The sequence below is a fragment of the Felis catus genome, chromosome A2 (assembly GCF_018350175.1).
Source record: "Felis catus isolate Fca126 chromosome A2, F.catus_Fca126_mat1.0, whole genome shotgun sequence".
Classification (NCBI taxonomy): domain Eukaryota; kingdom Metazoa; phylum Chordata; class Mammalia; order Carnivora; family Felidae; genus Felis; species Felis catus.
The window spans coordinates 445,900-457,665 of NC_058369.1; the positions used below are offsets into that span (position 1 = coordinate 445,900).

The 11,766-nt window shown below is 61.9% G+C and overlaps 1 protein-coding gene across 7 annotated transcripts in view; it reads left to right on the forward strand.

Moving 5' to 3' along the window:
* The window catches only part of ARID3A (AT-rich interaction domain 3A), a 32,667-nt gene extending 23,261 nt beyond the window's left edge, over positions 1-9,406 (forward strand). For all 7 annotated transcript variants that reach the window (XM_023242542.2, XM_023242531.2, XM_023242543.2 and 4 more), the window contains 5 exons: positions 1,953-2,136; positions 2,358-2,605; positions 4,383-4,679; positions 5,394-5,492; positions 5,939-9,406. In XM_023242542.2, the coding sequence (XP_023098310.2) occupies positions 1,953-2,136; positions 2,358-2,605; positions 4,383-4,679; positions 5,394-5,492; positions 5,939-6,114 (1,004 nt within the window). In that variant the 3' untranslated portion in view covers positions 6,115-9,406. The remainder of the gene's footprint in view (positions 1-1,952; positions 2,137-2,357; positions 2,606-4,382; positions 4,680-5,393; positions 5,493-5,938) is intronic.
* The last annotated feature ends 2,360 nt before the right edge of the window (positions 9,407-11,766 follow it).

Here is an 11,766-nt window from a genome sequence, read left to right on the forward strand (position 1 = left end):
CGCTGCCCACCGTGTGGTCAGAGAGATCCTCCCCCACTCGCTTTATCGACCCGTCCACACCTGCCGGAGCCCCCCGCCCCCACCACCCTGCCGTGGGGCCCCGAGCTCCCCGGCCCAGAGCCCACTCATCCCGCCCGAGACTGGGCCTGGTGTCCTGGAGGTCGGGAAGTACCGTGAGCCGCCCTTGGGTATGGGTGAGGCGGGGGCCACACGGGACCGTGAGGGTCGGCGTCCAGCTCTGCCATCTTCGCCGAGCCGGGCTCCCCTGGAGGGCAGGGAGCGACAAACTCCTCTGCAACCCTCAGAACCCAGCCCCAAGTGCCCCTTTCCCTTGCCATCTTCTTGGACCCTCCCCTTCTGTAAGGCTTTGGGGCTGAGAGTGCGTTAGATCCCTCCCCCCTGGGCCCCGGACACCATGCCCTGCATCCCACAAGCCCTCCTTTCGCTCCAGACACAGAGAAAGTAATTTTTTTCCACGTCACAAAGGAGAAGGCTCTGAGAATTCTCTGGGGGCTGGGAATGCGGGAGGGGTCCTGGCTGCGCCCCACCCTCCTGCTGTTTCCTTGAAGACCTCCCCACCCTCCTTATCTCCCTGCTGCCCCCACTGCCCCTGTCCTCCACCGGTGCCTCTCTGCTCTCCACCCTGCTCCTTCTGTAAACATCCGTCCAGGCCCCGTGCAGAGCCAGGGCGTGGGGTCCCCAGAGGATCTTTTGTGTGATTCTTTCTGTTCTTTCTCAGTGCAGAACCTGAACCAGTGTCCCAGGTGGGCCGGGGCTGGGTGAGCCCCTGACACTTGTCGCTTTTTCCTCTCTCCCTCTCGGGCTGAAAAATGGAATTGGGTAGGGTCGGTCGGGGGGGGGGGGGAGGTGAGGGGGGGTAGTCTGAGATCCAGCTTTCTCCACCCTCTCCGGGTTGTCCTCAGTTAGTGGGGGTTTTGAAACCTGGAAAGGACAGAAGTGGCAGGAGGTGACCCCAGAGCATCTGGCTCTGGGGCCCAGGAACCAGGGTCCCAGGAGTGTGGACCGGCTGGCCCCTCACGTGAAGCTGGGCTGGCCCTTCTCCAGGAGCCACAGCCCGGGGCCTCCGTTTGCCCATCTCTGGGGTGCGGCGACGTGCCCTGTAGGCTGTGACGCGGGCCGGTCACATCTCACTGTTGCTTCCTGAGCCCACGCCGTGTGCCAGCCTGGGCTCCAGGGGATCTGAGCCGGGCGACCCCAGCTGACCAGGACAGCAGCCAGGGGCCAGATGTTAGAGCAGGGTTTCAGCGGCAGGGAGAGTCGAAACGGGGGGCTTCTCCACCCTCGGCCGAGAAGGTGCCAGACAGGCTGGGCCACGGGCTTCTGCCTCAGGGGCACATGAGGAAGACAGGGACGGCAGCAGTTATGAGGGTCAGTGTGGGTGGAAAAGGGGACCAGCCCGCCACCCCGCTCTCTCAGCTGCAGGGTGGATTAGCCAAGTGCTGCCTCCTCACGGCTGCAAACCCCTGGGAAGCCCGGGACCCGGAGGGCACCTGCCTCGGGGACGCAGGCGGGTTGTGTTGGCCACGGTGCTTGTTGATGGAGCCACGCTCACAAGGGCCATGTTCCTCACACACGTCCCCAGGTTGGCCCCGCAGCCTGTCCCGGGTCTCTGTACCCCCGGGTGAGCCTCTGATGGAGACACGGGCCTCCTTGTGCTCTCTCAAGGGGGGGTTCCCCCGGTGATTCTACCCCCAGGAGACACATGGATGTCTGTGGTTGTCATGACTGGAGAGCTCCTGGCCTCGAGGGGGTGGGGCCGGGGAGCTGCTGAGGCCCCGCGGAGGATATCCTGCCCCCGTGTGCCCGCGACAGGAGAGACCTCTCTGGACAGACGGTTGGCTGTACACGTGCCGTCTGCTGCGCCTGTGGCTCTGCCCCCGCCCCCCCTCCCCCTCCCCCACTAACCTGCACTCCCTGCCCCGCGCCTGCAGGGACGCCTGTGAACCGCATCCCCATCATGGCCAAGCAGGTGCTTGACCTGTTCATGCTGTACGTGCTGGTGACGGAGAAGGGCGGCCTGGTGGAGGTCATCAACAAGAAGCTGTGGAGGGAGATCACCAAAGGCCTCAACCTGCCCACGTCCATCACCAGCGCTGCCTTCACCCTGCGGACCCAGTGAGTGCCTGCCGGCGCCCCGCATAGGGGAGGCGGGAGGGGCGGGAGGGGCCGGGGCGGCCGCGGAGAGCCAGTCCTGACGTCAGGGTGCTCAGGGTGCTCAGGGTGCGGGTTGAGGACGGTCCGCCCCGAGCTCACTCGGCTGGGTGGCGGGATTGGCGAGGGCGGTCCTGGGGGGGGGGGGGGGGGCCGGCGCCATCCTGTCCCTGCCCCTGCCGCAGGTACATGAAGTACTTGTATCCCTACGAGTGTGAGAAGCGCGGCCTCAGCAACCCCAACGAGCTGCAGGCGGCCATCGACAGCAACCGGCGGGAGGGCCGGCGCCAGAGTTTCGGGGGCTCCCTGTTCGCCTACTCGCCGGGCGGGGCCCACGGCATGCTGTCCTCGCCCAAGCTGCCCGTGCCCTCCCTGGGCCTGGCCGCCAGCACCAACGGCAGCTCCATCACCCCGGCCCCCAAGATCAAGAAAGGTAAGGGCCGCGCGTCCCTGGGGCCCGGACCCCATTCTGCTCCGCCAGGGCTTTCTGACCCCCTCTGGGTACTGCGCCCCCCCCAGTGGGCGTGACTAAGCAGGGCCCTTCTCCCAACCCCCCAGAGCAAGCAGACATCACTAATGTTCAGGATCGGGCACAGTTTCCCAGCCCGTGCCCGCGGCAGACATTACTAATCGAGCACCGCTTCCCCAGTCGGGGCTGCTGCACCCTTTCTGACTGGGCGCCGGGTTCCTTCCCAATCCCTTGGCCGGTGTTACTAGCAAATTACTGTAGCGTCGCCTGAGTGCTGCCTATGGGCAGCAGTATTGACGGCCGGAGTTTTTCCGGTCCCTTGCCCACGGCAGACCTTACTAGCTGATTGCTGAATTCTTTTCCCTTTGAGCTTCAGGACCTCCTCAACACTGTCCAGCAGGGACCGTCACGGGTGTGGTGTGGGCCCATCCCACTGGCCCTTCAACCTTCTCCGAATCTAGTGCTGGGTGTGTCTGGGCAGCTCACTGGCCCCTCCTGGGCCCGGCTTTCCTGCTGGGGAAACGGGAAAGCGATCCCTTCTTTGTGGGTTTGTGGAAGGGGGGCCTTTGGTGTGTCCGGCCCCCAGCAGGCAGCGGGCCCAGTTTTCGAATGCCTGGTAGGGAGCCCCCCATTCGTGGCAGGCACCACCAGCCGATCACAGCCTTCTCACCCAGCGAGCCTCTGAATCCTTCCTAGCACAGAAACACCAACGGCACACGTGGCGGTGTGGCCTCAAGCAGGCGAAGCCCCCTGCGTGTCTCTCACCTGCCACCTGGGCTGGGACTCCCTGCCTCCTGGGGTGGCGGGGGGATCCAGCGTGATCCCCACGACTTAGGCCTGGTCAGATCCTAGGCGAATGGGGTCCCACTAGCGTCGCTCAGCCCTCTGTGGACCTCAGTTTACCTACCCCCACCCCTGGGGAGCTCCGGTGATGCCCACGAGTCAGTATAAACGTCCGCCGGGCGTGAGGCCTCATGCGGGAGCTGGGGAGGTGCTGGCCGGCAGGGAGGAGGGTTTTCTGATGGCTGAGGTGGTGTTGGAGTGAGCCCAGAAGACGGGGACAAAGGAGAGAGTGCCAAAGACCCTGGCAGAGGTGTGGAGGTGGGGGGAGGTGTGGGGCGGGGGACGCCCAGCATGCAGGCAGCGTCCGGACAGGCATGGGCGGAAGAGTCAGGAAAAGAAGAGACAGCAGGTCACGGTGGGACCAGCGGGTAGAAACCGCGATGGGGACATTTGCTTCGACCACAGAGGAGGTGAATGGTTGGCAGCTGGTTCTGGGTTCGAGTCCCAGCTCCGCGCCCCCCACCCCCACCCCCTGTGGCTTTGGCAACATTTCCACACCCTCCGAGCTGCCTCCCCCGTGAAGCGGCCGTAAGAGGGTGGAGGCAGGCGCGCGAGTGTCGAGACAGCCCCTCGAGGCGGTTCGAGCCGAGCATGTCCGACGAGACACGTGGCGCTTCCCAGCTGCTCCAACTAGTGCCGTCCGCAGCAAGTGCTGTGACAGCGTCTCTGTGCGACGTCCGTGCTGGATGCGACTGTGACACTGTCGGTCCCGTCGCGGCGGTACCTGGTGTCAGGCTGACCTTAGATCTGGCAGCGCTCGCCTGCTTCCGCGGAGAGGACGTGCGCACCCCGTGGGCGGAGATGTCCAGGCGCATGCGCGGTCCTGCTGCGGGCGGAGGGCCACACCGGGCCGCTGCAGGTCCCTCCTGCCCACCGACTCTTCTTCTCTCCCGTCTAGAGGAGGACTCGGCCATCCCTATCACAGTGCCCGGCCGCCTGCCGGTCTCCCTGGCGGGTCACCCTGTGGTGGCCGCCCAGGCGGCAGCGGTGCAAGCGGCGGCGGCCCAGGCGGCCGTGGCGGCCCAGGCGGCCGCCCTGGAGCAGCTTCGGGAGAAGCTGGAGTCTGGGGAGCCGCCTGAGAAGAAGATGGCCCTCGTGACGGAGGAGCAGCAGCGGCTTGTGCAGCGGGCCCTGCAGCAGAACTTCTTGGCCATGACGGCCCAGCTGCCCATGAGCATCCGCATCAACAGCCAAGGTACCAACCCGGCGCCCGAACCCTCCCTGCTGCGTGCGCCCGTAACAAAGTAAGGGCCTCGTAGCTGACATATGTAAAGAGTGCCTGCAAATCGATAAGAAAAAACAAAAAAAAAAAGCTAACCCCATAAAAGACGCGGGCAGCGGTGACGAGTAGTAAGTTCATGTGGAAAGCGACTCGGGGGTCTGCGCGTTAGCGAGGAGACGCGCTTCGGAGTTTGATAGTATCGAATGTCGGTCAGGATACGGGAACGTGGGCCCACCCGGTCTCGCTGGTGGGAGTCTAAGGAGGTGACAGTTGGGCAACCTCTTCCCAAAATAGAAAACATTCTTGCCCTGCGACCCAGTGGTTCTCCTGGGATCTGCCGCAGACGCTCCCGGAAGCACACGTAGCCGAGGGCGCTTCCCTGCGGTCACTGGCGTGATGCTGCTTGTGATAGTGGAGCCTTGAAGCCACTCGTGTGTCCATCAGCAGGGGATGGAACGAGTCAAGTCTAGACGGCTCTGTGGCCGTTAAGACCCGCCATCATGAGAAAAGCCAGTTTTAGGCAGATACGTTCTTCCTCGGTAAATATTTATTGACTACCTACTGTGTGTGCCGGTGACAGATCCGGTCCGCGCTCGGTGACTCGTGAAGTCCAGCGGGGGTGACGGAAGCAGGCCCTCGCACAGACGCGTGTGTGACTGTAGATGGCCGTGTTTCTTCTTCCCACAGCCTGTGAGAGCCGCCAGGACTCGGCTGCGAACTTGACCAGCCCCAATGGCAGCAACAGTATTAGCATGTCGGTGGAGATTAACGGGATCATGTACACAGGTAGGACCAGCCGGGCCCCACGCCGTCCTTGGGCGCTTGTCTCCCCGTTGACTCGGGAGCCCCGGGTCGCCCCTACCCCCCGGGCCGGCCGGCCGGAGCCCATAGGAGACCGCAGCGGGGTAGTCCGCACGGCATCCGTAGCACGGTGCTGGGCACACAGCAGCTGCTCAGAAGGCAGACCCCTTGTCGCGTTCTTCCCGTGGCGGGTGGCATTGACGAGTTCCTTCTCAACAACCCGAGTAGTCAGCCGGAGCTCCCACGGGCCACCAGGAGGTGCCGTGGACACAGAGCGGCTCCGCTGCTAAGGGAGGGCGACTCCCAGGGACGGAGAAGGGGGGGACCTGTGGCCTCCCTGTCCCCACAGCCCCCGTGGGTGACTTTGTGGGGTGTCAGCGCTCAGGACCTTTCGACTCGGTGACGTGTTTCTCCTCCTGTCCTCGCGTTAGGAGTGCTGTTTGCTCAGCCACCGTCCGCTCCCAGCAAAGGCGGTGGTGGTGGCAGCCGGGGAGGGACCAGCGGGACCAGCAGCAGCAGCAGCAGCAGCAGCACGGGCAGCCAGGCCGGGCCGGCGGGCTTGTCCACACCTGCCACGTCTTCTACCTCAAATAACTCATTGCCTTAACCGCACCACTCCCCACCTGCCACCCCCCCGCCCCTGCCTGGGTGGGGGGTCGAGGTGGGCCACGCAGGGGCCGGGACGGCGGAAGATACGGGTGGGGAGGGGAGGTATCCACAAAGGAGCCACAGCTAACGCCAAAAAGAAAAGAAAAAAATATATACATATATATATATAAAGAAAATTTAATAAAACAGGGGAAAACCAAGGAACACTTGAATTACTCAGGTTTCGGACATTCAGAGACACGAATTGTGAGAACAGCAAAGGAAGTCGGAAAAGAGAGGGCATATGTCTCCTGGGCTTTCCTGCAGCCCTGCCGGACCGACCGACCGACTGGGGTCTGGGGTCTGGGGTGTGTTTGGACCAGTTGCCATGGGAGGCCAATCCTGTTTACCTCATACATCTCTGCACTGTGTGTTTTCGTTTTTGTCTGTTTTTTTTTTTTTTTTTTTTTTTGCCTTTTTTTTTTTTTTTTTCCCATTCATCACACACCACACCCAGCTCCTTGTGTTGAATGAAACCCCTGAGCCACGATCAGTAGAGTTTTTTTTCTCGTTGCTTTTTGGGAACTTTTTTTTTTTTTTTTTTTTAAGAAACAGTGATACTCAAACTCTATAGGGTTTTTAAGAGGTTTCGGGGTTTTGTTTTGTAAATAATCTATTTTATTCTTGGGGGAGGAATCAAACCTTAGGAAAAGGATATATATATATATATCTATATATTTGTGTTCATTCAGGGAAACTGGACTTGAAAATGCAAAAAAAAAAAAAAAAAAAAAGAAAAGTAATACCCTTTTTATTTTCCCATAACTGATTCGGGCTCCTTGTGCGTTTCCTGTAGCGCAGTGGGCAGCTGGCAGGCCCAGAGCCAGGAGAGGTGATGAACTCAGGTGCTACGGGGGGGTGGGGGGTGGGGGCGGGCGTGAATTCAGACCGGTGAGCGGCCAGGCGACCGTGACATCCGAGGTCCCGTCTGTTCGCTGTGCTTTTCGCGCTGGTGCTGCAGAGGCCGGAAGTCTTAAGTAGAAAGCGCAGGGTGAAGGACCTCGGCGTGGGAGGGGCTCCCTCCACCTGTCCAGCCCCCGGGCTCCTGTCTCAGGGATGAATGTGGCCTGGGGGCTCCCGAGTGAAAGGGCTACTCCGGGAGATTATCCATACTGGGGACGGGGTGAGCCGGGCTTAGCTCAGGGCCAGGTTTTTGGGGCCACGGCATCCTGAACCCCCCCCCCCAATTCTCTTCTCCTTAACTGTCGCCTTTTTCTCTCTTGGCCCCTTTTGCTTGGGGCCACACCTCCCTGCAGGAACTAAAGTAACTGAATGGAGACCACACCAGGTCCCCACACGCCCGGTCCTCCTGGTTAGAAGGTGGGTGTCGGGGGGGGGGGGGCACCGCTGGAGGGAGGGGGCTATTGCAGTGGCTGGTGATGGGCCTCAGGAGGCGGCAGTGTCTGCCCCAGGCGGGTCTGGGGACTTTCTTGGCTGCCCTGCCGTCCCGTGTCCCCGTGGACCAGGTGGTGTTGGGTAGTGTTTTCACACGGTGCGGGATTTTCGTTTGGGGAGGGGGTGGCTGGGCTGTTCCCGGGGCGAGGCTGTACCCTCTACTTGGGCTCAGGAGCCCAGCTTCAGGAGGCTGAGGGGCAGTGCCAGCCTGGCGGCCTCCCAGCTTCCCCCACCCAAGCATCACCCTGTAGCCTTGGAGACCTGGGGGCAGGGGGAGGTCCTGAGCCCCCCAGGTCTGGGTTTTCTGTTATGTGGGGCTTTGGTGTGTCTTTGGAAGGCAACCCCTTTCTTTGGGATATCTCAGGGTCGTTGACACCCCCACACCCCACCCTTTCAGGAGTGGGTGGCAGGAGTGGGGTTTCCTCTCTGCTTTTCCTTCTAGAAGGTTCTGCCCTTCCCGTCTGTCACTGCAGCAGCACAATCATTGTGGGAGGGGGATCCCTTGTCCCCGGGCACAGTCGGGCTCCACACGAGAACCTGGGAGCCCCTGCCCCTTCTCTCCTCCCACCCCGAACTGCCCCGTGGGCGCCCTGGGCCCACGTGGGGGGGGGGGGAGGGGGTCTGCAGCGCTTTCTTCCTACCTCAGGTCTGACTCTTGATGCCAAAACCCGTGCCCGGGCCTGGCCCTCTGCCGCTGGCCCGGGGTCTCCGCAGAGACGTGCACCTGTCCCCTCGACTCCCCCCCACCCCCGCCCGTGGGGCCCCTCCCCCTGGAAAGTCTGTGCGCCCGCTTTGTTCTTGCGTGTGCCGTGTGTCCACGTGTGTCTTGCGGGTGGTGTGGCCTCCCGGATGTAACGCAGGGTGTGGCCCGCTGTTCCAGTGGTGACTGTAGGGACAGGTGGGGGCGGGGCTTGGGCGGGGCTCGGGGCCGGGTCCCACCCTCCAGGCCACAGCCGGGGCGGCTGTGGGCCTGCGAGCCGGTGGGGCCCTCCCCTGCCTCTGCCTTAGGTGCCCGCGTTCAGCCGCCTGCCACTGCGGTCTCTGGGCTTAGGGAAGGGGAGGCTTTCTGGGGTGCGGATGGGCACCCCCTTATGCAAACCCGGGTGGGGATGGGGGCGGCTGTGTCCTGGCTGGTGCACTGTTCGTTCCAGAGCGGGTGGACCCCAGACTCAGGGCGGAGAGGGGCTCCCTGGGGCTGTCTTGCTGGAGGTGTTGCTTCTAGAATCTTCCGTGCGCCCACCCCCGAGCTGGGGGCTGGGCTGTCTGGGGGCGGGCAGGCGCGGTAGTCTCCATTCCTCTGCATTTGTAAACCCATTTTCACTGTATCGCTTTTGCCCACTGTCTCCTTTTTTCCCCCTTAACTTTGCTTCTGCGTTTTTTCTTGGCAAACATGAATTCAGCCTTTCATTCCTGACAGAAATTTCAGTTTCTCTGGGGTTTGTCAGACGGCGTGGGTACCGCGCCAGGACTCAGGTTAAAGTGAAAAAAACTTCCAAAAAAAAAAAAAAAAAAAGGTTTAAAACGACTCTACCTCTGGCCGGGCCCGGCCTGTCGCGCCCTGGTAAGACTTCAGTGTTTGCAGAACATTCAGGTATTAAAAGGGAAAAAAAAAACAAAAAAAAAACAAAAAAAAAAAACAAAAAAAAAGATAAAAGACCAAAAAAAAAAAAAAAAAAGGAAAGAAAGAAAAAAAAGGTGTGTGATTTTGAAATTTAAAAGAACACTGAAAGTTTACATTTTATAACATTATTATGCAGATTGTATTTAAACTTCAAAAATATTTAAGACAATTGTAACCCTGTAAAGCTGGTGAGGTATTAAAACAAGACAAAACACTTCTGACTTTTAACAGAAAATGCGTCCTGTGGTGGTTTTTTTTCGTGTGGGGGGGGGGGGACATCAGAGGTTGTCACACTGGGGAGCTCCTGGCACCAAGGGGTGGGGCCCAGGAGCCCCCCGCCCCCAAATGCCAGCTGTGTCCAGGGGACGGGCCCTGGCTAAGCCATTCCTCAGCATCCCCCTTCTAAGAGTGGGTGTGTGGCCATTTGCACGTCCCTGGGGACCTGGTGGTACAAAGGCTGTTTTAGGGATTTGGTGGGGGGACCTCGGTGGCAGGGCCGGGCCTCCCAGCCTGTCCCTCCCCCCCCCCCCAGGCTAGCTCTCCTGCCTGCAGGGTTCCTTGGCCCCCGGCACTGTCACTGTGGGATTTCTAACCTAGGCCCCCTGGGTGCGGCCTTCTCTGCCAGTCCCTCATCCGTCTGGAAACTTCCGCAGCACTCTGCCTTGTTTCTGCTGCCTCTGCTTCTGGGCCACCCGGGGCGCCCCTCAGCTCGACTGGCCCGACGCGTGTGGGGTGCCCGCGTGGAGTCCCCCACCCCCACTGGAGCAGGGCCCAGCCTGCCCCCACCTGCCTTCCCGCCCTCTGTGCTTTGGCTGGAGGTTTCACGTCGTAGGATTCGTTGGTGTGGCCTGAGAAACCAGACCCCAGGGGTGGGGTCGGGCCTCCGCACAGACGGAAGGGGGCCCCTGGGCGCCCTGCCTCCGAACCCAAACCACACTGGCTCCGCAGCTTTGTGGCTGGGAGAGATTTTCTGGGACGTCCGCTCCATTCGCCCTCGTGACACCCGCACACAGGCTGTGCCGGGCTCAAGGTCAGCGAGGCCTGCAGCGGGCACGCCCCACCTCCCCCTGGCCGGCCCCTCCCGCCCGGGTCAGCCCCCCAAGGCCGCACCAGGAGCGGGGGACAGCCAGCCGCCCCTCCGGTCCGAGCTGGCGGGTGCCCCGGTTTATCCACGGGCTTTCCGCACCTGCTAGAAGTGAGTCCTGGGCCCAGACTCCATGGGCCTGGGGGGCCAGGAGAGGTCGGAGGACAGGTCACCCACCTTCCTCTAGGGCCCCTCCCCCTCACACACCGGAGATCAAGAAAAATCCTTTAAAAAGGGAAAACACTCCTTCTTGCAAACTGGCCCAGCCGGTGCTCCCCTTCATTCCTCCGCTGAAGAGCCCCTGAGGTCACACGGCCCCTGGGGGACCAGGGAGGCGGCAGGCCCCGTCACCGCCCGCCCCGCCTCCCAGAACCCGGCGGCCTCTGTCCCCCTGGCCTCCCGCTCCGCGCCTGTGAGGAGGCCGGGGAGGCTCCTGGAGGTAACGTGGGGACCCGCGTCCAGCCAGCAGAGCTGAGGGAACCTGCAAGGCACCAGGGCTCGGAGCCGATGCCGGAAGGGATGCCTGAGCAGGAGGGTTTTCACCGAGTCCTCTGCCTTCCCTCCCACCGCGCGTGGCCCTGACGGGGCTGCCCTGGGAAGGGGCCTGTGGGCCAGGACGCCAGAAAGGGGGGTCGGTTTGATTCTTCAGTGTGTACCCGCTGCCTACAAACAGGAGGTGCTCAATAGTGAAAAAATAATAACGAATGAGAACTCGGGGCTTAGGGGCACCTGCACGGCTCAGTCGATTAAGTGTCCGGCTCCTGATTTCCACTCGGGTTACGATCTCACGGTTCGTGGGACTGAGCCCCGTGTCCGGCTCTGTGCTGACAGGGTGGAGCCTGCTTGGGATTCTCTCCCTCTCTCCCTCTGCCCCTCCCCTGCTCCTGCTCTCTCTCTCTCCCTCCGCCCCTCCCTCGCTCCCTTGGGCTCTCCTTCTCTCGAAAACAAAAAAGAATTCAGGGCTTACTGGGGTGGCGGTGGGGGAACCGTATCTGTGCCTCGGTTTCCCCCATCCTGCTTCTGCCCCTCTAGCCACACACTACAGACTTGGATTTGGGACCAGGCATCCAGCTGGCACCAAGGAGGTCTGGCGACAGGGGTGGTCGACCCCCCCCCCCCCCAAAGTGTGGCTGTAGCCTTTCTCTTCTGACACAACTGGTCTGTCCTCATTCCACGCTGGCTGGGCTGGGGGTGGGGTGACCTCTGACCTCCTGGGAGGAGAGGAGGGGGAAGGAGGCCTGTGAGGGGCCAGGACTGCGATCCAGCTGTCGCCTGGGCCTGCCCCTGCCTGAGTGCCAGCAACCAGCACCCTCCGGGCATCAAGCCTGCCCCCTCACACTCTGGCATCCGTCTGCACAGTTGGTCGTTCTGCAACCCACATCTGCTGGGCCTGCCCCTGTGTCCCAGATCCCAGGGATCTGGAGACTTCCAGGCCAGACTTCCTGGAAGCAGACGCAGACCCAGGACCCAGATCCCATAGCTACGGGAAACTACAGTCGCTGCAGTGGCTG